At 44.0% G+C, this 27564-nt stretch overlaps 1 protein-coding gene across 2 annotated transcripts in view; it reads left to right on the top strand.

The window, feature by feature from the left end:
* The window catches only part of pnp6 (purine nucleoside phosphorylase 6), an 81719-nt gene that overhangs the window by 1382 nt on the left and 52773 nt on the right, over window positions 1–27564 (top strand). The window contains exon 1 of one of the 2 annotated variants that reach the window (XM_060837844.1): window positions 15573–15867. The exons of the other annotated variant lie outside the window; for it this stretch is intronic. Within the exon in view, the coding sequence (XP_060693827.1) occupies window positions 15827–15867 (41 nt within the window). The 5' untranslated portion in view covers window positions 15573–15826. Of the gene's footprint in view, window positions 1–15572; window positions 15868–27564 lie in introns of those variants that run through there. 2 annotated transcript variants of the gene reach the window in all.

Below are 27564 nucleotides of genomic sequence, written 5' to 3'. Positions count from 1 at the left end.
CAGTAGCTGTTTTAAACTTATAAGACAAATTATTATTGCAAGATGGAGGTTTAAAATGGGTGCTTTTAATTGTTGATTCATCTATGCCTAATCATTCCCTCCTTTTGATCATTTTTATGATCAACCAGGCCATCTCTAAAGTTTTTGATGATAACGACTAGATATTAGTGAACACAGGCATTTGAATTCGAAAATGCAGGTGAATACAGCCGTACCAAAATGTAAAAACATGCCTCCAATATTCCCAAAGAGATCCTTATATGGCCACCATCCTGTAATACTACCAAATTCACCAAAATCTATACCTTGGAGTTTCTGAACCTCCTGGGTAATGTGCCTGGAGAGACCAGTGATATTGGACGATCTGTTGCGAATGTAGGTACAACATTCCTTTCCTACAATGGCACAAATGCCACCCTCCTTAGCTGGTAGAAAGTCCAAGGCTAAATGATTCTGAATGGCCACTGTCCTTATTGCGACCATTTCAGCATTGATGTTAGTCAGGCCATTGGCAGTATTACTAGCAACAATTTCCAGTATTGTCCTTAACTCGCTACCCTCCAAATGGAATCCAATTTGCCATCCCCATAAAGGCGAGGAGACCAGGGAGGTTCCTCTTGGTCCTTGGGGGTGAAGGTAACATATCTAAATGAGAGGTATTACAACCCTATATAACATGATCCACACCAGTCCAAGGGGAACTATGGATAGGCTTTGAGTCCGCAAGTTATGGGCAGTTAGGCTAGAATGTCCATCTTCACATGCGCTGGAAGTTTTGTTAAGGACGGCAGACCAATCAAACAAAAATACCTGAATTTAGTCAAATTTTGGATGGGGTTCAATCCATATCGGGTAGGGGAGGAGCAGGGACTGGTCCCCATCTATAAGCCACAGGAGAAGCGCCTACTTTTGCCAAGGGATTATGACACAGATTGTCTTGGTCGCTCTCCCGAGGATAAAGCAGTGTTAGCATGAATGCCTTCTGCCCACAGAATAAATCCCCAAAAGTCATCAAAGTCACCAGTATTCAAAGTTAAAAATCACACAACACCAGGTTATAATCCAACAGGTTTAATTGGAAGCACTAGCTTTCGGAGCGACGCTCCTTCATCAGGTGATGGACTCCACCACCTGATGAAGGAGTGTCGCTCTGAAAGCTAGTGTGCTTCCAATTAAACCTGTTGGACTATAACCTGGTGTTGTGTGATTTTTAACGTTGTACACCCCAGTCCAACACTGGCATCTCTGAATCATGACTGGTATCCAATGCATTGTTTTTCTTCATCCCTGTCTGTTCCTTCACTGAAGTATTCACGAGCAGTTCTATGAATCCAGCAGAGTTGTCCTTGCACTTTCACAGCTGTGGGGGTGGTCAGCAACACCTGAAATGGGTCCTTTCCACCTTGGCTCCGATTTTCCCTGGTCCCAGTTCTTAATCAGGACAAAATCTCCAGGTTCTACAGTAGGGTAGTCTCTCTAAAACAATAGGCTGGGTGTCCCTGTGAATGTAAACTTTGAAGAGTTTTGATGAACCTATGCAGGTATTTCCCCACTTGTTCCCTCCTGTTACAGCAGTATTATCAGTAGTTGGAATTGTTTTGATTCATCTACTAAATACACCTACTATTACTGGACAAGATTGATAACAATGCATTCTAAGTAATTCTACAAAAATCAAGTTTTAGACAAGTAAAAGACCCACCAGGCAAGGGGGGTGGTTCCAGAACCACAGGGCATCCCTTTTCCAACATTTGTCTTTTTATGAATCATGCACGCTTTAGTTTGTTTCTCAACTGCTTTCTGGAGATCCGAGTACTGCCAGGTTTGTAGTAAAGTATTAACCATTTAGGGTGTAGGTTTGCTCGCTGAGCTGTAGGTTTGATATCCAGACGTTTCATTACCTGGCTCGGTAACATCATCAGTGGCGAGCTCCAAGCGGAGCAATGCTGTTGTCTCCTGCTTTCTATTTATATCTTTCTCCTGGATGGGATTCCTGGGGTTTGTGGTGATGTCATTTCCTGTTTGTTTTCTGAGGGGTTGATAGATGGTATTGAGATCTGTGTTTGTTTATGGCGTTGTGGTTGGAGTGCCAGGCCTCTAGGAATTCTCTGGCATGTCTTTGCTTAGCCTGTCCCAGGATAGATGTGTTGTCCCAGTCGAAATGGTGGTTTTTTTCATCCGTATGTAGGGCTACGAGGGAGAGAGGGGATCGTGTCTTTTTGTGGCTAGCTGGTGTTCATGTATCCTGGTGGCTAACTTTCTTCCTGTTTGTCCTACGTAGTGTTCGTGGCAGTCCTTGCATGGAATTTTGTAGGTGATGTTGGTTTTGTCCATGGGTTGTACTGGGTCTTTTAAGTTTGTTAGTTTTTGTTTAAGAGTGTTGGTCGGTTTGTGTGCTACAAGGATTCCGAGTGGTCTCAGTAGTCTGGCTGTCATTTCTGAAACTTCTTTGATATATGGTAAGGTGGTTAGAGTTTCTGGATGTATTTTGTCTGCTTGTCGTGGTTTGTTCTTGAGGAATCTGTGCACTGTGTTTTTTGAGTATCCGTTCTTCTTGAATACATTGTATAGGTGTTCTCCTCTGTTTTTCGAAGTTCGTCTGTGCTGCAGTGTATGGTGGCTCATTGGAATAGTGTTCTGATACAGCTTCGTTTGTGTGTGTTGGGATGGTTGCTGGTGTAGTTAAGTATTTGGTCAGTGTTTGTCGGTTTTCTGTATACACAGGTTTGTAGTTCTCCGTTGTCCTTTCTTTCGACTGTGACATCCAGGAATGCGAGTTTGTTGTTGGTTTCTTCCTCGTTGGTGAACTTTATGCCTGTGGGGGTGTTGTTGATGATGTTAAATGTCTCTTCTATCTTGTTTTGTTTTGTGATGACAAAGGTGTCACCTACATAGCAGACCCAGATTTTTGGTTTGATGGTTGGTAGGGCTGTTTGTTCTAGCCTTTGCATTACCCCTTCTGCTATGAATCCTGATAGCGGAGATCCCATGGGTGTGCCGTTGGGTTGTTTGTAGATTATGTTGTTGAAAGTGAAGTGGGTGGTGAGGCACAGGTCCACTAGCTTCATGATGTTTTCGTTGGTAATGTGATTGATGGTGGTTGGTGTGTTTGTGATGGTCTCTTCTAAAAGTGTGGTAAGTGTTTCCTTTGCCAGGTCAATGTTGTTGGAGGTGAACAGTGCTGTTACATCAAATGAGATCATTGCTTCGTCTTCCTCTATTTTGGTGTTTTTGATGATTTTTAGGAATTCCTGGGTGGAGTGGATGGAGTGCTGTGACTCTTCTACTGGTACTTCAGTCTTACGTGCAGTTCTTTGGCCAGTCTGTAAGTTGGTGTTCCGGGTAGTGCAACTATAGGGGGACATGCATGCCCCAATACTGGTGTAGTACTGGGGCATGCATGTCCCCCTTTCCAGGGTCCCCAGCGGTGTCGCTAGGCAGGTATCGGAGGTAGGTTCCACCCCCAGCAGGTATCCTGGTCCTATTCAACCCCATCAGGGCTGGCACACGGCTTATATGGATTGTGAGGTCGCTGGACATATTCGATTTTTACCTGTAACGTGGATCGCAGTTTGGCCATCCCGGTAGAAAACCACCGCTTACCTCATTTGCGACTGGTAATTCTTGGACCAGTTCTTATTGACTGTCCAGATAATGTAGGCGACACCGGAAGGAATACATAACAAAAGTATAGCATTAAACAAAGGTGAGTCATAAAGGTTTGATCACCTGCAAATGTACATTAACAGGCAACAAATTGTTCCCAAAAATCACCTCCCAACTCCCCAGGCTTGGGTTTACATTCCAATACAGAGAAACCTCAATTATCCGGCATTCAGTTATCTAAATATCAGATTATCTGGCAAGATCATAAGGTCCTGATGCTTGGCTAAGCTATGTTATCCAGCATTTGATTAATTGAACAAAATACTCTCCACCTGTGTCCTTTTGGATAATCGAGGTTCCTCTGTACATCACTTACACGGGTTGTGTAAGGCTCCTACTAATGACTGGATTAAGTGATCCACCTAGGTATCATTGGTATGGAACCTCTCAGTCAAGTCATCGTAACTGCAGACAGGCCCTGCAACAGTCTGGCCCCTCTGTCTTTGCCACTTGGTAACTTCTTCAGGGGACAGGATCAAACAGCAAAGAGCAAACAAGTCCTGAGGACTGACTTTGGGCATGTTGCCCTTGGACATATTGAGCAAATAGGGCCGGTTTGTCCTTGCAGCCAGGGCTATGTGTTCATTATCATTACTCTGTTTCCTGGGATGGCCCTTGGTTGAGGATGATCCAGGCAGCTATTCCCCAAGATGTGGGCTAGAAAGCTGGTAACTGATACCGGACCACTTATCCTCAGCATAAGAGGGAGGTCTAGAATCAGGGAGTGTGCGGGGACTATCAGGAGATGTCTGGAGCTCAGTGGGTATCCTGGGGTAAAATCCCCATTCCTCATCCCTATCAGTGTCAACCCCTTGCCCAGAAGGTGTCAGTATGTGAGATACAGGCTAGGAATCCTGAGTTGAATCCTGAGTACATTTACACTGCTATTGCTTCAGCCCTTCTTTTTATCTTCCTCAATCTGAGTGCCCTTACAATGTTTCTCCTGTTCCCTTTTTTACTTCCCGTCTACCCATTCACACTCCGTTCTGAACATCTCCCAGTATTGGGAAGTTCCATCAGTTGCACATGCCTCTATCCCCCTATCACATGCATTATTCTTCTAAAAGGCCAGCAAGATATAATTCCATTTAATATTGGCTCCATCCTTCATTATTTAATTAATAATCAACACAATTACTCACAATTTTGTATTTCAAGTTAGGTTTACCATCTGTTCACAAGAGTCCCAGTCCCAGGTCCCGAGTTTCCTGACCGATACAGAGAGTACAGAATCAAGATTTAAATGTCATATACAGAGTATAATAAAGTGTTCAGTCATAAGTAACAAATCTAGCATGTCCATTTTAAAATATCAAAAATCTAAAAAAGTTAATGAAATATTGCTAAGTCACAGAAATATTGCCTGCTGACCTGTGTGTTAATGCCCAATGATGCAATTTCCCAAAAAGTGACTTCATTTTCACAACTTCTGATGTAACTCAATAAAATATTACTTTTTGAACTGTCATTAATATATTCAATTTGAACATCTAAGAGAAGTAATGACGATACTATCCAGAAATAGCAGTGTATAACATCCCAACAATTAGATTTGTCCTACTCTTCGGCTAGCTTATCAAGTAAAAATAAAAAATGACAACAGCACAGAAGGTAATCCAACCTGTTGTTTCAGTGTCAGTGTTGATGGACACAGAAAGTCTCACTTTCCCTTAATGCTTCTTCTCCTGCTATGCTACCTACATCTTCCCTTCCCTACATAACTTTTCTTGTGCATTGCATGTGCAAAGCTCAATTTCTATAAAAGCCAATTGAACATGCCAATTAACTCTGTTTTTCCAATCAGGACTAATAAAAATGGTGATAAAAAATTAAAATAACCACATTTTACAATTGAGAGATGGGTATTGAACAAATGGCTGAGAAACTGCACTGTCAATTGAGAATAACAAATGGACTTAAATGTCCCAAACTGAATAAAAAATGGTTAGAGTTGTATACAGGAAACAGTACAAGGGTTGCTCTGATAAATGGACACTAATCAAAATTTAATCTGCATCAAAATAACTCAAATTGCACTCAGTTATTAGAAAACAAGTTATTTTTAAAAAAACGTAAAATAGGTTAAAATTAATCCAAAACACTTGTGTGAAAGCTCCTGTGGATAATTAACATAAGACAAGTTAGTTAATTAAACAACCTAACATACATATCTCAGATGGAGCTGGACTGTGCACAAAGCATAGCTGAAACAAATTAAACAATCCACACCTAAAATATCTTTTAACACTGCATTCAAAAGAGGGAAAGGGAACTTAAAGCATTCCGAAAAGCTGTAGAAGCTGACGGTCAGAGAAACCACTGGAATTCCAATTTAACCCTCACTGTAGGTGGCACAGTGGTTAGCACTGCAGTCTCACAGTACCAGGGACCTGGGTTCAATTCCTGCTTTGGATGACTGTCTGTGTGGAGTTTGCACATTCTCCCTGTGTCTGCATGGGTTTCCTCCCACAGTCCAAAGATATGCAGGTCAGGTGGATTGGCCATGCTAAATTGCCCCTAGTGTTAGGTGTGTTAGTCAGAGGGGAGTGGGTTACTCTTTGGCGGGTCGGTGTGGACTTGTTGGGCCAAAGGGCCTGTTTCCACATTGTAGGGAATCTAATCTCACAGATTTTAAAAGGCACCAAGCCTAGAAATAAAAAATAAAAAGGTAAAGGCCAAAACGGAAATGAATATTTAAATTTTTGTGAGAACAAACCAACTAATTTATAACCTTAGAGATAATAGAATAATGAGGTAAATGTCTAAAATAAAAAAAAGGACAAAAAAAATGACATTAACCTAATAATTTTGAAAAAAACTAAACCAGTGATTCAACAGATTATGATTAGAATTATCAGCACAATCTGTTCATTCCAGTAAATATGTTGTATAGATAAACCAATGAAATATAAATGACTAATTTCATTGGTTACCATAATCGTAATCATGAAATATTTTGAGTAAATGATATATTTGCACGTGAACCTATCTGAAAGGGTCAAGAAGTAAAAAAAAACATCCATATCCATGAATACTGGTTGAAATCCCTGTATCTTAGTACCAGAGCAAAAGACTACCTTTTATTTCCAGAGAAGAGAGAGTTTTATTTTAGGAATAGCCTGAAGAGATTCTTATAATGATCGCATAAATGAATATAGATCTACAACAGCACATAAGGCACAGGTATTCCCACATCTCCCTCAAAAACCCGAATTCATTAAATGTCACCCTGACATCTACAATGATCTTATAAGAGATTTGAAAATTTTACCAAAATCAAGTTAAAAAGGGATAGCTTTCCCAGAAAATAAAATGATTAGCTTATCTTATTTGGAAATTCACTCTGGCCAGAAAATGAAATTCTGAACAGGGGAAAATCAAATTCCAAGAGATAAATTAAACCAACGATCAGAAAGCAATTTATTTAAATGAATCTTTCCTGGCAGGTATTAGGAGATGAAGTCCTTCAAAAGGAAAATTAAACATGCACAATCAAAAATAATAAAAGGCACAGACAACACTTTGAAATCACCAAGGATATCCAAAATGCAGATTTCAATCAAAATATTCCCAGATCATGGGTTCCAGGGGGACACAAAGCAAAGGAGAAAAAAAAATACCACAAGTGACTACCAACAAACAAAAGGTACATTCACAACAAACCACAAAAAGTTAACGTTTAGCAGCGTCTCTCTCTCTCTCTCTCTCTGTTTCCTTTGCCTAATTGAAGAATTCAAAGTTTCTGCCAATTGTTTTATGTGATCACAATCAAAAGTGCCATCGGGTGGAAGTGGTTTCTCAGTTTATTCTGTCCATTTCACCCATTTTTTAAAAAAAAAGTCATTGTTTTGGAATCAGTTCCCCATTCTGTGAAAGATGTCTCTCACACGCACATTATCACAATCATTCAATGATCCAAACAACATGTCCTTTAAAACATAAATTACAATTTAACAAGTTGCCCAATTCACACAAAGGATTTAACAAAATGTCCAATTTATCTGAGGGGCTTCCAAACACTATAAACCATTTTCCTCATCAGGTATTATCACACACATAGTTTGAAAGGGAGACCCCTTTCCAACGACATCGAAGGACTGTCCCATTATACCTTATGACTCTGTAGTCTTTAAAAAAAAGTTCAATTGGACCAACCAATAAAATAGAGTGAGAAACTTAACAACCCTCTTCTTCTTTTTCTATGACCTCATAACTTCAACTAACCATATTAACACAACGGAGTGAGAAATTTACGGAGCCTGTCCTCATTTTCCTAACATCTCATAAATTCCACTGGCCATATCCAAAGGAGGCAGCTTTCCAAGCTGAAGCCGTCAGATAGGGGCAACTATTTCCCTGACCAGGGTCCCCAATCCTGATTCTTTATCTCAGGTACAATACAGAATAGCCAATGTCACCTGGAGCAACCTCATTTTAAAACAACCTTCGTACCTTATTCTTCCGGTCTGAGCGGGTCGGTCAATCCCTTCAAGGTACAAGTCTCACTGGGCGAGGGGCAGATCGTCTGTTTGAACGTGAGGAGTGGTCTGAGGTAAAATACCTTGGGGCACCCGGCCACCTATTATGCTTAATTCAGACAATCAGTCACTTATTCAGCCCAGAGAAATGTTCCTGATGTTGAAACGCTCCCTATGTTGACTGTCAAAAATTTCAGATCACACGTAAGTTACCAAAACCACACTTTATTGTCATTAAGCCGGCAAGAGATCAAATAGTGTGTTGTCCAGAGTATCAATCAAGATGTCTCTGGATGGACTAATAAGAGATCTCTGATGTTTAGCAAGAAGGTAGCACATTTACTAGCCCTTATGTATAGCAATCTCATGTTCCCCTTCCACACTTTCTTTCTCTAATAATTTCTCACGATTAGCAAATGAGTTGATTAATACATTTTAGTCTTATAGATCAAATGTAGCTATAGATTTAAAATGTTTCTACATCTGATGCCTTTCTCTTGTGTTGCAGCAGATAAAGCTAAAGAGTTATCAGTATTTTTTTTCATTGTAAGTTCATAGAATCCATACAGTGTGGAAGCAGATCATTCAGCCCAACAAGTCCACACCAACCCTCTGAAGAGTAACCTATTCCCCTGTCCTATATTTACCACTGACTAAGACAGCTAACTGACACATCCCTGAACACTCTGGACAATTTAGCATGGCCAACCCACCTAACTTGGATATCTTTGGATTGTGGGAGGAAATTGGAACACCCAGAGGAAACCCTTACAGACACGGGGAGAATATGCTAACTCCACACAGACAGTTGCCTGAGGCTGGAATCGAACTCAGGTCCCTGGTGCAGTGAAGCAGCAGTGCTAACCACTGAGCCACCGTGCCACCCTGTGAGAATGAACAGCTGCAAGGTTATGCCGAAACTCTTACATTCCTAATTCAATTTTGTCACTGTTACTGCAGTAGCCATTTTAAGCTTATAAGACAAATTGTTATTGCAAGATGGAGGTTTAAAATGCACACTTTTAATTGCTGATTCCCCTATACTTTATCAGGTCGGTGTAGACTTGTTGGGCCAAATAGCCTGTTTCCACGTTGGTCTATGATTATTATTGAGACAAGATTGAGATTCCAAATGCAGTGGTGGGATTCGAACCCATAATTCTAGACCATTAGCCTGACCCCTTGATTATTAGCTCGGTGGCAATACTTGTCCAAGCTTGGGTACAATTGACTTAACACCAGAAACACCCACTCCACCCATCCTTAATCCCACTGGATCCCATATCCTTCTATTCCTTTCTCCCTTATGTGCTTATTCAAGACAAGAAGAAGAGAGGAAGCAGGAGCTGTATCCCAGTTAGAAAATGCTGAAGTCTATCATTAAAGAGGTCTTAACAAGGCACTTAGAAAATCATAATTCAATATGACAGAGTCAGCATAGCTTTAGGAATGATAATTGTGTTGGATGAGTTTTTTGAGGATGTAAGAAGGGTAAGTGAAGGAGAGTCAGTGTACTTCGATTTCCAAAAGACATTCAGTAGGGTGCCAGACCAGAAATTAATTTGCAAGATAAGACTTCTTGGAGTATTGGGTAATATATTACCACAGATTGGTTAACAGACAGGAAACAGGGATAAATGGGGGTACTATCAATTGGCAGGCAGTGGCGCAAGGATCAGAGGTGAGGCCTCAGCTATTTACAATCTATATTAGTGACTCCTGAGGGGAATGCACCTTAAATTGCTGACGATACATTGCTTGATGGTGATGGAACCTGCGAATGGATTGCAGAAGCTGGAAAGAAATCGAGACAGTTGAATAGATGGGCAACAGGTTGGCAGATAGAGTTAAGACCATAATACATAGGAGCAGATATTAGGCCATTCAGCCCATCAGGTCTGCCCTGCCATTCAATCATGGCTGATAGGTTTCTCAGCCCCATTTTGCCACCTTCTCCCCATAACCCTTGACCCCTTTGCCAATCAATTTGAGGAAGTAAGTGATGACTCAATTTTGTCATAAGAATGATGAAGCAGAATATATTTTAAAAAGTGTGAAACTTGTACATGTTGATGTTCAGAGGCTGTACTCGGACAAGCAACAAAGAAAGTTGACACTTAAGTGCAGCAGACGAGGACGGCAAATATATTGGATTTTTGGGGGGGGTGGGGAATGTATAATTAAAATTACAGAAGGACTTTCATAGATGAGGTGAATGTGCAAAACTGTGGCAAAGTTTGAGGGTACAAAAGCAGAAATTGCCGGAAAATCTCAGCAGGTCTGCCAGCATCTGTGGAGAAAAATCCAGTTTGGGTCCAGTGACCCTTCCTCAGAACCGATGGTAGAAAGGAAAATGTCAGTTTATATGCAGAAGGTAGGTTGCAGAGAGGCAGATTAGGAGTAAATGATAGGTGGAGACGGAGCCCAAATAAAGAGAAGAACGTGTATTTGGAAAGACAAGGACTGATTAAGGATAGTTAATGTGGCTTTGTGTGGGGGAAATCATGTCTCACAAACTTGATTTAAGTTTTTTTGAAGAAGTAACAAGGAGGATTGATGAGGGCAGAGTGGTGGACGTGATCTGTATGGGCTTCAGTAAGGCGTTTGACAAGGTTCCTCATTGTAGATTGGTTAGCAAGGTTGGATCTCATGGAATACAGGCCAGAACCAGCCATTTCGATACAGAACTGGCTCGGGGGTATAAGACAGAAGGTGGTGATGGAGGGTTGTTTTTCAGACTGGAGGCCTGTGACCAGCGGTGTGCCACAAGGATCGGTGCTGGGTCCACTGTTTTTTGTCATTTATATAAATGATTTGGACGTGAACACAGGAGGTATAGTTAGTAAGTTTGCAGCTGACACCAAAATTGGAGGTGTATTGGACAGGGATAAAGGATGCCACAGAGAACACTGGGATCTTGTTCAGATGGGCCAATGGGCTGAGGAGTGGCAGACGGAGTTTAATTTAGATAAATGTGAGTTGCTGCATTTTGGAAAAGCAAATCAGAGCAGGACTTATATACTTAATGGTAAGGTCCTGGGAAGTTGCTGAACAAAGAGACCTTGGAGTGCAGATTCATAGCACTTTGAAAATGGAGTCACAGGTAGATAGGATAGTGAAGAAGGCATTTGGTATACTTTCCTTTATTGGTCAGAGCATTGAGTATAGGAGTCCTGTTGCAGATGTACAGGACACTGTTGGAATATTGTGTGCAATTCTGGTCTCCTTCCTATAGGAAGGATGATGTGAAACTTGAAAGAGTTCAGACAAGATTTACAAGGATGTTGCCAGGTTTGGAGGATTTGAGCTAGAGGGAGAGGCTGAACAGGCTGGGGCTGTTTTCCTTGGAGCGTCGGAGGCTGAGATGTCACCTTATAGAGATTTACAAAATTATGAGGGGCATGGACAGGGTAAATTGACATGGTATTTTCCCTTGGGTGGGTGAGTCCAGAACTAGAGGGCATAGTTTAGGGTGAGAGAGGAAAGATATAAAAGAGACCTAACGGGCAACGTTTTCACGCAGAGGGTGGTACGTGTATGGAATGAGCTGCCAGAGGAAGTGGTGGAGGCTGGTACAACTGCAACATTTAAAAGGCATTTGGATGGGAATATGAATTGGAAGGGTTTGGAGGGATATGGACCAAATGCTGACAAATGGGACTAGATTAGGTTAGGATATCTAGTCAGCACGGACAGGTTGGACCAAGGGATCTGTTTCTGTGCTGTACATCTTGTTAGGGTTTCTTTCCTGCAGTATTCCAACATTCTGGTTTTGTTTGGGTGTATAAATAGTATCACCGTGTCTAATATGGATCACTGTGTATGAGTGTCATGTGAGTTCAATCTTTTCCAGTAAATGACTGGAAAATTGAGTGCTTTAGTTTTGCCTTTAGAAGTGTAACTGAGTTGTTTATTGTGAAGCTTATTGCAATATATTTGTGAGTGGACAATATTTATTGTCTATCTCTCGTTACCCTGGGAACATCAAGTGGGATTCACATTATGTTGTTGTAACCGTTGCTCCCTATTGTCTGACTGAGGTTCCCCACTTCACAAATGTCAGCATAACCCGAGAAAGCTCAATGCTTTTTTTTTGCCTCTCTGAGGAGATCACAATGATATTCTGGTCATTATGGGATGGATGGGAAACTAAAACAGAAACTTCTGGAAAAACTCAGCAGGCCTGGCTGCATTTATTGGAGAGAAATCAGAATGAACATTTTGGGTCCAGGTGACTCCTCTTCAGAGCTGATTGTAGTTAGGTAGAGTTTGGTATTTATGCTGAAGGATGGGGAGGGAGGGTAGGTGAGAAAACGATAGAGAGAGAGAGAGAGAGATAGACAGACAAAGGAATGGGTAAAGATAAACCTGGGAGAATGAATAGCTGCTAATGGCTACCATTAACGGATTGTTTCTGGTTGCAACCACTGTGATGCCAAGGAGAAAGTGAGGACTGCAGATGCTGGAGGTCAGAGCTGAAAATGTGTTGCTGGAAAAGTGCAGCAGGTCAGGCAGCATCCAAGGAGCAGGAGAATCGACATTTCCTCATTCCTGAAGAAGGACTCATGCCCGAAACGTCGATTCTCCTGTTCCTTGGAGGCTGCCTGACCTGCTGCGCTTTTCCAGCAACACATTTTCCACTGTGATGCCAAGGCCTGGTGATTGGGGGTTGCAATGACGATATGGAAGAAGGTGCTCAGGCCCTAAAGCTGTTGAACTCGATATTGAGCTCTGAAGGCTGCAGGGTTCCCAAGCAAGACCCAGCTGTCTCCTCTTGACCATGGACTTGCAATCCCTTTACCCGTTCATCCCACATCAGGATGGTCCTCAGGGCTTTCCACTTCTTCCTGGGGAAAAGGGCCCGGAAGCAGCACCATCCTCCCCGATCCTCCCCCATCCTCCCCCATTCTCCCCCATACACCTCCATTCTCCCCCATCCACCCCCATCCTCCCCCATCCTCCCGCATCCACCCCCATCCTCCCGCACCCTCCCCCATCACCCCCATCCTCCCCCAGCCACCACCATCCTCCCCCATCCTTCTCCATCCTCCCCCATCCTCCCCTATCCTCCCCTATCCTCCCCCATCGTCCCCCATCCTTCCCCATCCACCCCCATCCTCCCCAAGCCACCCCCATCCACTCTACACCTACTCAAAACAACCAGCAAAATTAATGTCTGGGCTGCCTTCTTGAAATGTTTTGAGGGGGTCAGGCCTGGCCCATAACACCTCCCTCATCTGGACTTGAAAAGGTCTATCGATTTTGTTTCAATTTTCACCTCGCTGTCACCTTCACCTGGTCCTACTCTGACTCCTCTCTCCTCTTCCTCGCTATCTCTGTTTCCATTGCTGGGTGGTGGGCCAGCCTGTGAAAATAAAGCTAAGAACGGAGTAAACTTTGTTAAAGGAGTGGCGTTGTCGCATGGGGAAGCAGCACTAATCTCGGTACTGAGTCCTGAGACCACAGGGTTCCCAAACGGAAAAGGAGGTGGTTGTTCTTCCAGCCTGTGTTGAGCTTCGTTGGAGCACTGCAGCAAGCCCGTGACAGAGATGTTGACCAGGGAACAGGGTGGGGTGTTAAAGTGGTGGGCAACTGGAAGCTTAGGGTCATTTTATGTCAGAACATAGGTAAAGCCAGCCTGCGTATCATCTCCCCAGTGTGGAGGAGACTACATTGTGAGCAGCGATTGCAGTAGACTCGGTTGAGGGAAGTGCAGGTAAAGTGCTGCTTCACCTGGAAGGTGTGTTTGGGCCCTTGGATAGTGAGAGGGAAGGACGTAAATGGGCAAGCGTTGCAGCTTCTGTTATTGCAGGGGCAAGGTGTCGTGGGAGTGTGGGCAGATGTTGAGAATGGAGGAGGAGGAGGAGGAGGAGGAGTTGACCCAGGGTGTCCCAGAGGGATTGGTCCCTGTGGAAGGCTGACAAAGTAGGGGAGGGGAATATGTGTCTGGTGGTGGCATCCCACGGAAATGGCGGCTAATGATCCTATGGATGTGGATAATGGTGGGAAGGTAGATGAGGACAGGGGGGATCGTACCGCTGTTGTAGGAGGGAAGAGAAGAGATGAGGGCCGAAGTGTGGGAGATGGGGTGGACACTGCTGAGGGCCCAGTCAACCATGGTGAAGGGAGATTGTCAGTTGAGGAAGAAGGTGGATGTTTTGGGAGGCCCCATTGTCAGTGGATATTCGTGTGTACTTTCCCCCATCTCCTTACCCCAGCCCCCACACAACCAGGCCTTGTAATCATCCTTGGACTGCTACCACAACAATCCATTGACAGCCACCAACAGTCCTCATTAGCAGCTACTCATTCTCCCAGGCTGACCTTTACCTATTCATTTGCCTGAGTCGAGAGGTGTGGTGCTGGAAATGCACAGCAAATAGGGCAGTGACCGAGGAGCAGGAAAGTCAATGTTGGCGGCATAAGCCCTTCACCAGGAATGTGGAGGGGAAAGGGGTTACTGGGGGTGGAGGTGGGAATGGGGGCAAGGTAGCTGGGAAGGCGATTGGTGGATGCAGGTGGGGGCTGATTGTGATAGGTCAGTAGGGAGGGTAGAGCGGATTGTTGGGAAGGAAGATGGACAGGTCCAAAGGGTGGTTCCGGGTTGGAGGGTTGGATCTGGGATAAGATGGGGGGAGGGAAGATGAGGAAATTGGTGAAATTGATGTTGATGCAGTGTGATTGTAGGGTTGGCAGAGGAGGCGTTCTTCCTCGAGTTATTGGGTGGCTGGGATTTGGCGGTGGAGGTAGCCCAGGACTTGCATGTGACAGAGTGGGAGAGGGGAGTTGAAATGGTTGGCCACAGGGCGTTGGGGTTATTTGCTGCGTTTGTCCCAGGGATGTTGCCTGAAATGCTCACGGAATTATTCTTTTAAATCCTTCCATGGTTTCATTTCTCTCCAACTATTTTACAATCCTTCTGGATGTTTGAGCTCCATAGTCTTGGTCTATTGCTTTCCTGATTTCAATCACTCGATCACTGCCTTGAGTCTCTGGAATTTTGTCTAGGACTCTCTTTGTCTCTCTAATTCCCATTCCTCCTGGGAGATACTCCTTAAAAATTACCTCTGAATAAGTTTGTGGACAAAAGCTTGTCTGTTGCTTAACTATATGCCTCTGCATTTTGGTTTGAGATATTTTTCCTGGATTGATGGTATTCCCATAAATGGAAGCTGTGTTGTTAAGAAAGTTTTATTGGATAATCAGTTCAATGATTGGGTTAAAGCCAAGCTGTATACCATGATGTCTGAATAAGAGCAGTGTCTCAGCTTGCCCTGCGTGATTTCGAGGGTGGGTGTTATAAAGGCAAGACTTAATTAGTGTGCAGGTCCTTTGTCAATTACGTGCAAAACCAACCTCGCTGTTCAGATAAAATAAACAGTCCGGGAACAACGATTAGAAATCAGACTGTTTTTGGAAGGAGAGGAGACAGTTTCAAAACTGGACAGTATAGAGAAAGCAGTTTACAAATTCATGCATTCCTCTAAAGGAACGATTCCAAGTGGTCAGCTTCAACTGCCTGTCAAACCACAAGCTTGTCCCGACCAATTCTATTGCTTCACCTCAACGAATTCTCCAAAATCCCTTACTGAGGAGTTCGTGGTGGGTGCAGGCGTAGAGAGACCAGAAGAGCTAGTCGTTTCTTTTCCTGTCTGAGAGGGCGCATCTACTCTCTCCTTACAATGAATGCGAGTGAGAGCGACCACCAATTAAGTGCATGGCAGTGAGTATCTGAGTGCTATTAATGCACATCTCTTATCCGGCCTTTCACTTCTTGAACCTTCTTTTATTTCCTTTCGTAGCTAATGTTTAGCGATTTGAAAGTGTTTTTTGCTACTTTTATGTAAAATTCCATAGAATTGACAGCACAGAGTTCGGCCACTTAGCCCAACTGATCCATGCCTGTATTTTTGCTTCAAACAACTCTCCTGTCATCCAATCTGTTCTGGTTGGTGTGTTGCACAAATTTGACAGTTGAAAATACAATAATTTCTTCAATGTCCTTTGAAATCCCAGGGAGACACACAGATGACTGAGCCCTTTCTCTGGAGTTAATGCTGCCCACATGACCTCTGTGTAGTCTCTCGAAAATCCCTTCTCTGAGTGAACAATTAAAAACCAATTCTTAATCTTCCTAGATTGTAACAACTAATCCCTCAAGATCTCATTGGTGAAGTTCTTTTCTGTGTTAAGAAGAAGGGTTTTCATGATTTGTTGGGCCGAAGGGCCTGTTTCCACACTGTAAGAAAGACTATAGCAAGCTTTGGCCAAATCTCTGTATAGTATTGATGAATTTTGATGCCATCCTGGACTTGCATCCGTTTCTGATGAACTTGTTTGTGTATAATCCGACTTGCTGTCCATTGTGCCATTGGGAATACAACTCAATTTCTTCATGAAACTTGTCTTTGCCCCAGCAACGTAACCCCAGCAATTGCTGCTTTAGACAATGCATTTGCTGTTATTTGCAAATTGCCAGTGTAACTGATGTGGCATTAAATTGAATATGTCATGTGATAATCATGCATCAGATGAACATGTTCCATGCCCTGCTTTTCCCCTTCTTAGTTTCCTCTCTTCTTTGTGAGTTATATCGCAAGGCATTGCGTAATTAGTGCATGTTATCGTAACTATTCATTGTGTCAAGTGGAGTTTCATCTCTGTTCTGAAAGGGAAACCCTCCCTGAACTTGGGGAGTTTTGGAAAATTAACACCATTGCATCTACTAGCTCATTGATAATCTCTTTTAAGATGCATTAAAACTTATACCTTAACTTGTAAAATCCCTGTGGAAAACACTTGCTATTAATTTTTACATGCTAGCAAACGACCTCTGAAACTCTAATTTCTTCTTTCTGATTATCCTTTTTCTCATTTACTGTTGCTCTTTATTTTGTCTGACCTGCCTCTCCTCTTCATGTATCTAGATGGAGTGGAGCTGTTTCCCTTTTTGGGGTAATCCAAAAATAAAAGTATAAACAAGAACTGAAGTTGCTGGAAAAGCTCAGCAGGTCTGGCAGCATCTGCAAAGAGTTGGCATTTTAGATCTGGTGACCTGGCGTTAGGTCTACTTTCCTTTATTGGTTTGAGCATTGAGTACAGGAGTTGGGAGGTCATGTTGTGGCTGTACAGGATGTTGGTTAGGCCACTGTTGGAATATTGCATGCGATTCTGGTCTCCTTCCTATCGGAAAGATGTTGTGAAACTTGAAAGGGTTCAGAAAACATTTACAAGGATGTTGCCAGGGTTGGAGGATTTGAGCTACAGGGAGAGGCTGAACAGGCTGGGGCTGTTTTCCTTGGAGTGTCGGAGGCTGAGGGGTGATCTTATGGAGGTTTATAAAATCATGAGGAGCATGGATAGGATAAATAGACAAAGTCTTTTCCCTGGGGTGGGGAAGTCCAGGACTAGAGGGCATAGGTTTAGGGTGAGAGGGGAAAGATACAAAAGAGACCTAAGGGGCAACTTTTTCACGCAGAGGGTGGTACGTGTATGGAATGAGCTGCCAGAGGAAGTGGTGGAGGCTGGTACAATTGCAACATTTAAAAGGCATCGGGATGGTTATATGAATGGGAAGGGTTTGGAGGGATATGGACCAAGTGCTGACAAATGGGACTAGATTAAGTTAGGATATTTGATTGGCATGGATGAGTTGGACCAAAGAGTCTTTTTCTGTGCTGTACATCTCCATTACTCTATGATTCTATATGATGGACATTGCACTGAGTATGGATCTCAGGATGCATCGAGAGCAGCTACCTGTGGAACGTTGACCATCACGCAGGTGCCTGTGATCCTGGGTGGACTCAAAGCTTGGAGGGTCTCAAAGCGAGGGTTGAAGCATGAGTTAGAATCCACATGGGGTGAGTCTGAGTCAGAGGCAGTCACAGAGGAATGTGATTATAGCTGTGGAAAATGGGTTTTAGCCAATGAGAACGAGAGGTGACAGTTTTAGGTTAAAGCTTGGTAGATTTAAAACTGAGATGAGGAGGAATTATTTCTTTCAGATATAAATCCGTGGAATTCACTCCCTGGAGTGTGGTGGACACTGGGACACTGAATCAATTTAAGGAGGAGGTACACAGAGTTTTAATTCGTAATAAGGGTTATAAAGGATGTAATAGAAAATAACACCATAAGAGCAGAATTCGGCCATTTGGCCCATCAAGTCAGCTCCCCATTTGATCATGGCCTATATATTTGTCGACCTCCTTTTTACACAGACAGTTACATTGCTGAGTGTGTCAGTGTGTGTGTATGTGTGTGTGTGTGTGTCTGTCTGTCTGTCTGTCTGTGTGTGTCTATGTGTGTGTGTGTGTCTGTGTGTGTCTGTCTGTGTCTGTCTGTGTTTGTGTGTGTGTGTCTGTCTGTCTGTGTGTGCCTGTCTGTGTGCGTGTGTGTTTGTGTGTGTATGTGTGTATCTGTGTTTGTGTGTGTGTCTGTCTGAGTTTGTGTGTGTGTCTGTGTGTGTGTGTGTGTCTGTGTGTGTGTGTCTGTGTGTCTGTCTGTGTTTCTGTGTGTGTCTGTGTGTGTCTGTGTGTGTGTGTGTGTCTGTGTGTGTGTGTCTGTGTGTCTGTCTGTGTTTCTGTGTCTGTCTGTGTGTGTTTGTGTGTGTCTGTGTGTGTGTGTGTATGTGTGTGTCTGTCTGTGTTTCTGTGTGTGTGTGTGTGTGTTTGTGTCTGTGTGTGTTTGTGTGTGTGTGTATGTGTGTGTCTGTCTGTGTTTCTCTGTGTGTGTGTGTGTGTTTGTGTCTGTGTGTGTGTGTGTGTTTGTGTGTATTTGTGTGTGTGAATCACAATATTTCTGCTCTGTAAACAAAATAACAAGAACATGCAGGAAAATTACCGACAGTGCAATAAAACAATCCAAGAGTTTGGGTGGCTTTATAAAGAGGAAGGTTGAATCTGGAATGCAGGAGATTAAATTATTGAAACCCCGTGATCGGACTATTTTAAAGATCACTCATTCAATTAATGTAAACATGCTGTTTTCATTCTCTGCCATGCTCTACTAATTATCAGCTTGATATTATTGACAATTGGGTAGGAACAAGAGGAAGGACTTCAGGATCTTGAGCCTGTTCAGTGAAATCATATTCCTGGAATAACTCTGATAAAGACTAAACAGCAGATCCAAAACTATATAGTCTCTGATCAATTCAGTACTTAAATCCCATATTCACATTTATTAGCTAATCTGTAGAGACCATTGATAAAATCAACAATTATTTCACCAATACTTGGGACTCTGTAAATGAATTTTGTTTTTTCCAGAATTGTACTCGCTCTGAGATTAAAGCCTTTTTTGAATTTTTGAATGCTCAAAATGGAAGCAAGAGTAGACCCCTTCACCCTATGAGCCTATTCTGTCATTCAATAGGATCAGAGATGATCTGTTTGTGTTTCCCAACTATTCCCAATTGCCCTTGATTCCCCAGCCTAACAAGAATTTATTTGCTTCTGCATTAAAAATATTTAATGACACCCCCTCAACATTCACCACCTTTTGAGGCAGAGAATTCCAAACTCCCTTCCACACACAACCCTCCGGAGAGAAAAATATTCGAGACTCTCAATCCTGGCCACACAGAACAGTGTCTATTCCCCTGACTATAGTATCCCCAATTACAACTACATTTCTCTTGATTGGCTCCTTGCACCATGAAGCTATGGTCAGTTTGACCATCCTCCCTACAGCCTCCACTCTCATCCAGTATAAGAAGAAAAACCCCTTCCACCTTGTCAAGACCATTCAAGGTGTTATTCACTTTGATCAAATCACCCCTCACGTCCAATGGCGTGCTGTGCAACCGGTCCACAGAAGACAACCCATTCATTCCCGGCATCACAATGGCTCAGTGGTTAGCGCTGCTACCTCACCGCGCCAAGGACCCAGGTTTGATTCCAGCCGTGGGCGACTGTCCGTGTGGAGTTTGCACGTTCTTGTCGTGTCTGCGTGGGATTCCTCCCACAGTCCAGAAATGTGCAGGTTAGGTGGATTGGCCATGGGAAAAGCTGGCTTTCAGGGATGGGTGGGTCTGGCTAAAATGCTTTTGGAGGGTTGGTCTGGGCCTGATGGGCTGAATGGCCTGCTTCCACACTGACCAATCTAGTTTCAAGTCCCTCTGAACCACCTCCAACCTATCTACATCCTTCCTTAAAAATAGAGACCAAACACAGGATTCAAGATATGGTCTCCCTAATGCCCTGTATAATAGAAGAATCCCCCTACAGCATGGAAACAGGCCCTTTGGCCCAACAAATCCACCCTGACCCTCTGAAGAGTGACCCATTTCCCCCATTTCATATTTACCCCTGACTAATGAACCTAATTTACACATCCCTGGACACAATGGGCAATTTAGCACGACCGATTCACCTAACCTGCACATCTTTGGACTGTGGGAGGAAACCCACACAGACACGGGGAGAATATGCAAACTCCACACAAACAGTCACCCGAGGCTGGAATCGAACCAGAGTCCCCTGTGAGGCAACAGTGCTAACCACTGAGCCACCATGCCGCCCGGACTGCAGCGTAACATCCTCACTCTGATGTTCGTTTTCTCTTGTCATGAAGGTTTTGCATCCCATTAGCCATATTAATATTTATCTCATCCACTCCAGGTTCAGCCTGTTCTCTGGATAAAGACAGCTTTGTCACAGCAGAGATCACATTTTCATGGCTCAATGTCCCTGGCCTCAGGGAGAACTTTCTGCTTTGAGTCTTTGCCAGGTCAGAACAATGCCTTACACTACTTTCTGCCAACATTTTGGAATCAAAACTTTCTCATTTCAAACATAGTTCACCCAAAATAATGTAAATTGGAAATGAACTTTTCCCTCTTCCTTCACGATATGTTTGTACCCTTTTCAATTCATTTCCCGAGTATAAAGTCATATCCTCTTTATCCGTTCCTGCATTTTTACCCCCTGATCAGATAGGGTTGGTTAAAAGATAGGGATTTCTGCTGAGCAGTTTATCGGCGCTTGTAGCTTGCATCTATGTAACATTTAGAAATAAAAAAAATCACATGACTTTGTTTCCTCCCTCAGCTCACTTGGTTAGATTACATACAGCGTGGAAACAGGCCCTTCGGCCCAACAAGTCCACACTGACCCCGACCGATTCCCCTAACACTACAGGCAATTTGGCATGGCCAATTCACCCTAACCTGCACATTTTTGGATGGTGGGAGGAAACTGGAACACCCAGAGGAAACCCACATGGACACCAGGAGAATGTGCAAATTCCACACAGAGTCACCTGAGATGGGAATTGAACCTGGGTCTGGTGCTGTGAGGCAGCAGTGCTAACCACTGAGCCACCATGCCATTCCTGCTGAAACCTCTCACCCCACCCCCCAAATCATGCCTTTGTTTCCTGGACTCTTGACAATCCCATTGCCTGTGTCCCATTGTCTCGCTGCCATGAGCCTGTGGTCATCCAAACCTTTGCTGTCCATGTCCTTACACTCGCCAGGTTACATTTCCCCAGCACCTCTGTTTGCTGAACTACATTTGTTTCCAGTCAAGCAAGGAGCTGATTCCTGAAAAAAATCCTTGTTTTGAAATTCCAACATGGCTTCACCCTCTCTGTATCTGTAAACACTTCCATCCTCACAACCTTGCGAGTTCTCTGAACTCCTGCAGTTTTGAGGATCTCTTGAATTTGATCACCCAGCGTTGGCAGCAGGAGGAGCAGCCACCAATGAGCTAAGCTCTGGACACGCCACCATCGACTTCTCCTCCTCTTTACCTCACTTTCCTCTGTCATGACTCTCGCATTGCATCGGTGGTAGGAAATCTATTGGAGAAAATACTGAAGGAGAAAATTAATTTCCGTTTAAAAAGGCAAGGTTTAATCAGGAATAGGCAGCACGGCTTTGTCAGAGGGAGGTCGTGCTGATGAAATCTAGTGGAATTTTTCAAGGAGTCACTGGCTAAGGGTCGGGCCGTTGATGTAGTTCGGATGGAATTCAGCAAGGCCTTTGACAAGGTTCCAAATGGGAAGTTGATAAAGAAGGTCAAAGTTCATGGGATCCAGGGTAACTTGGCAAGATGGATCCAAAATTGGATTAGCGACAGGAGACAGAGGGTGGTCTCCTGGAAGACTTCTGGTTGGAGTAGGGTTCCGTGTGCAGCAGTGTATCACAGGGATCAGTGCTGGGTCCTTTATTGTTTATTGATATTCAGAAATGATGTCGATGAGAATGTGGGGGTGTTTATTTGAAGGGTCAAGAAAAATGCTTTGAAAGTAATAGGCAGAAGGCTGAGAGGGGAAGTGATAGAAATTGCTTTTGTGCCCAGAGGGTAGTGGGGTCTGCAATGGGAGGATAGTTGTGGTGGGAAACCTTACAACCTTTAAAAGGTTGAAAGCTTGAAATATCACAACAATCAAGACTGTGGGTCTAGTGGAGGAAAGTGGGACGTGTGTAGGTAGTATTGTCCATTTGGTGGTCCTGACCCATTGGGCCAAAGGGCCTCACCTGTGTTCCCTAAGGCCTCCATCTTTGACAGAGCTTTTGGCCACCTGCACTAACACCTCCTTATATGGCTCATTGTCAAAGCTTGGTTTATCATCCATACATTTTGATGTATCAGGAAGGGGGAGAGTTACCTGCACACTGTGTATCAGGAGGCAATCACATCTCTTGGATTCACTGTCTAGAATTCAGACAGCGGTCAGGGGTAGAAGTGTATGACTATAAGTGAGGCAGGGGTAGATGGATCCAGGAGGTAGTGCTGAAGGAACCTCAGCCCTTGAGCTTGTCTAACAGGTTTGAGATTCTTGCTCTGTGTGTGGGTGAGAGTGGAGGCTGTAGGGAGGATGGTCAAACTGACCATAGCTTCGTGGTGCAGGGAGCTAATCAAGAGAAACGTGGTTGTAATTGGGGATACTATTGTCAGGGGAATAGACACCGTTATGTGTGGCCAGGATCCAGAGTCCCGAAGGCCGTGTTAGGTGCCTGGGTTCCGAATGTCTGATCCGGGTTGCAGAGGATCATGGAGTGGGCGGGGAAAGATCTAGTTGTCGTGTTCGAAGTAGGAAGCAACGATATGCAGGTCGTTCTGCTGTAACGCAGCAGTTGTGTTCATGTGCAATCTCGCGCTGTCGAAAATCGTGCTTTGGGAAATCTCTGTAGAAATCGCGCAATGGAAAACCCGTTGGACCGTTCAGCAGAAAGTTTGTGTTATGCAAACAACCGTTCATCGATCGCGGTAGAGCCAATTTGCACTGACGAAACCCGTGTTATCGAAGAACTAACTGTAGGTAGAAAGAGGATGGTGATCTGCTGAGGAAATATGAACAGCTCGCGGTTAAATTCCAAAGCAGAGGGAATGAAGTAACAATCGCTGGGTTTGGACCTGAGCCACAAGCTAACTGGCACAGGGTTAAACAGACTTAAAATGGTAAATGCGTGGCTCAAAGATTAAGGTGGGAGAAGCGGGCCTGGATTTGTGGGACATTGGCACCAGTCTTGGGAAGGAGGGAGCTGTTCCAATGGGACAAGTACCACCTGAGTCATGCTCAGACCAGAGTCTTGGTGAATGTCATACTTAGGACTTGAAGCTAAAGAGTAGGAGGGTGGGTTGTTACATGAAGAATTGTAAATCTGACAGTAAATGAGAAGGTAGGATTGCTGGTTAGGGATGGGGTGGATTGCTGCTGGAAAGTAAAAGGGAGGGACAGAATGTGTGAATGTCATATTGTACCAAGGAGCTATAACAGTGTTGGGAACCTCAATCATAGAACAAACTTAAAGAGTTTGTATCTGACTGCACAAAGCATTTGCAATAAGGTAGACAAATTGCTGATGCAAGTCGAAGTAAACAAGCTGAAGTGGTGGAGAGCTCAGCAGAGTTTATTAAAGTTTCTAGAACAAATAACAGGGCAGAAGGGATGGAAAGGGTCAGGAATCTAAGTTCAGGTGCATTTTATAAGGAGACAGCTATGAGCAGAGTGGGGGAAGTGAGTGCTGCAGATGCTGGAGATCAGGGTCGAGAGGTGCGGTGCTGGAAAAGCACAGCAGGTCAGGCAGCATCCAAGGAGCAGGAGAATCGACATTTCAAGCATAAGCCCTTCTTCAGGAATCCTGCTCCTTGGGATGCTGCCTGACCAGCTGTGCTTTCCCAGTGCCACACTCTTCGAGCTGTGAGAAGTGAGGTCAGTTAATGTAGGACTGAGTGTGTTGTACTTAAATGCATGCAGTACAGGAAACAAGGTAAATGTGTTGGACTTCAGATTGCAATTGGCAGGTAAGATGGTGTGGGCATCACAGAGATGCGGCTGCAAGTGAATCAGGACTGGGAACTAAATAGCTGAAAATGTGTTGCTGGAAAAGCGCAGTAGGTCAGGCAGCATCCAAGGAGCAGGAGAATCGACGTTTCGGGCAGGAGCCCTTCTTCTCCTGCTCCTTGGATGCTGCCTGACCTGCTGCGCTTTTCCAGCAACACATTTTCAGCTCTGATCTCCAGCATCTGCAGTCCTCACTTTCTCCTGAGAACTAAATATCCAAGGATACATGTCCAATCAAAAAGACAGGCAGTTGTGCAGGGGTTGGCTGGGGGGGAAGGGGGGTTGGCAGTGAGGTGATTGACTTGTTAGTAAAAAAATGACATTCAGTTAAAGAAGTATGTCCAGCTACAGCTCTTGTTAGTCCGCATGACGGCTTTGGAGCTGCAGTCAGACTCATTTTGGCGCGTACGCAATGCTGAGGGGGTTGTGGATAGTGCACTTAGTGCGTTGGTCACAGCGTGGATTAGGATTGCTGAGTGAGAAAGGGAGTGGGTAACCAAAAGGCAGAGAAAGAGTAGGAAGGCCTTGCAGGTGTCCCCTGCAGAAATCTCCCTCCAAAACAGGAATATTGTTCTGGATACTGATGGGGGTGGGGGAGTGGCTCACCAGGGGAAGGCAGCAATAGCCAGGTTCATGGCACCGTGGCTGGCTCTGCTCTACAGAGGGGGCAGGAAAAGGAGTGGAAGGGCTCCAGTCAGAGAGGATTCAATTGTCAGGGGAGTGAGTAGGTGGTTCTGTGGTCAAAAACAAGACTGCCAAATGGTATGTTGCCTCCCAGGTGCATGGATTAGGGATGCCTCAGATCGGCTGCAGAATATTCTGAAGGGGGAGGGTGAACAGCCAGTTGTCATGGTACATATAGGCATCAATGATATCGGTTAAAAATGGGATGAGGTCCTACAAGCAGAATTTAGGGAATTAGGAGCAAAGTTAAAAAGTAAGACTTCAGAGGCAGTAATCTCAGGATTGCTACCAGTGCCATGTGCTAGTCAGAATAGAAATGAAAGAATAGGCAGGAAGAATGTGTGGTTTGAGAGATGGTGCAAGAGGGAGGGGTTCAGAATTTTGGGACATTGGGACTGGTTCTGGGGTAGATGGGGCTATTACAAATTGGACAGTCTACACTTAGGTGTCCAATGTCCTTGGGGGTGCTTTTGTTAATGCTGTTGGAGAGAGTTTAAACTAACGTGGCAGAGGGATGACAAACCAAATGAGGAGGTTAGTGAACAGGAAGGTGGTAGTAACTAAAGCCTGTAAGGAACTAGATAATGAAGTCAGCGTGACTAAGGGGAAGACTAGGCAGGGAGCAGATGATGAATGCAAAGGGATTGGTGGTCTGAAGTGCATTTGTTTTAATACAACAAGTGTAGTAGGTAAGACAGATGAACTTAGGGCTTGGATTGGTAGCTGGGGGTATGATGTTATTGTTATTACTGAGACTTGGTTAAGGGAAGGGTAAGATTGGCAATGAAATATCTCAGGATATTGATGCTTCAGGCGGGATAGAGAGGGAGGTAATGGGGTGGAGGATTTGCATTACTGGTCAGAGAGGATATCACAGTGTGCTGATGGAGGGCACTATGGAGGACTCTAGCAGTGACGCAATATGGGCAGAGCTCAGACATGGGAAGGGTGTGATAACAATGTTGGGTCTGTACTACAGGCCTCCCGACAGTGAGCATGAAATAAAGGTGCAAATAGGTAAACAGATTATGGGAAGGTGTAGGAACAACAGGGTGGTGGTGATGGGAGATTTTAACATTGACTGGGATTCACTTAGTGTAAGAGGTCTAGATGGAGCAGAATTTGTAAGGAGCATTCAGGACGGTTTTCCAGAGCAGTATGGGAATAGTCCAACTGGGGAAAGGGCCAAACAGGACCTAATGTTGGGGAATGAACCCCACCAGGTGGTTGATGAATCAGTAGGGGATTCCTTTGGGAATAGTGATCGCAATTCCTTAAGTTTTAGAATGCTCATGGACAAAGATGAGACAGGTGCTAAAGGAAGAGAGATAAACTGGGGGATGGCCAACTATACCAAACTTCAGCAGGAGTTGGGGAATGTAGATTGAGAGCAGCTGTTTGAAAGTAAATCCACATTCGATATGTGGCAGGCTTTTAAAGAGAGGTTGATTAGAGTGCAAGAGAGACATGTTCCTGTGAAAATGCCAGACAGAAACGGCAAGGTTAGGGAACCATGGATGACAGGTGAAATTGTGAGACTAGCTCAGAGGTAAAAGGAAGCATACATAAGGTCTAGGTAACTGGAAAACAGATGAAGCTTTGGAAGAATATCGGGAATGTCGGACCAATCTGAAACGAGGAATTAAGAGGGCGAAAAGGGATCATGAAATACCTTTAGCACACAGGGTTAAGGAAAATCCCACAGCCTTTTACTCGTATATAAGGAGCAAGAGGGTATCTGGAGAAAGGGTTGGCCCACTCAAGGACAAAGGAGGGAAGTTATGTGTGGAGTCAGAGAAAATGGGTGAGATTCTTAATGAATACTTTGCATCAGTGTTCACTGAGGAGAGGGGCATGATGGATGTTGAGGTTAGGGATAGATGTTTGATTACTCTGTGTGAAGTTGGAATAAGGACAGAGGAAGTTTTAGGCATTCTAAAAGTCATTAAGGTAGACAAGTCCCCAGGTCTGAGTGGGATCTACCCCAGGTTACTGAGGGAAGCGAGAGAAGAAATAGCTGGGGCCTTAACAGATATCTTTGCAGCATCCTTGAACATGGGTGAGGTCCCGGAGGACTGGAGAATTGCTAATGTTGTCCCCTTGTTTAAGAAGATTAGCAGGAATAATCCAGGTAATTATCCAGCTTCCCTACCTGATGTCAGTGGTAGGGAAGCTGCTGGAAAAGATACTGAGGGATAGGATCTATTTACATTTGGCAGAAAATGGGTTTATCGGTGTTATACAACATGGTTTTGTGCAGGGAAGGTCGTGTCTTACCAACTTACTAGAATTTGTTGAGGAAGTGACCAAGTTGATTGATGAGGGAAGGGCTGTAGATGTCATATACATAGATTTCACTAAAGCATTTGATAAGGTTCCCTATGGTGGGCTGATGACAAAAGTGAAGTCGCTTGGGGTCCGGGGTGTTCTAGCTAGA

Source organism: Hemiscyllium ocellatum, chromosome 17, assembly GCF_020745735.1.
Source record: "Hemiscyllium ocellatum isolate sHemOce1 chromosome 17, sHemOce1.pat.X.cur, whole genome shotgun sequence".
Taxonomy (NCBI): Eukaryota; Metazoa; Chordata; class Chondrichthyes; order Orectolobiformes; family Hemiscylliidae; genus Hemiscyllium; species Hemiscyllium ocellatum.
Note: the sequence above shows the minus strand (reverse complement) of the source record. Positions and strands in the feature narration are given on the sequence as shown.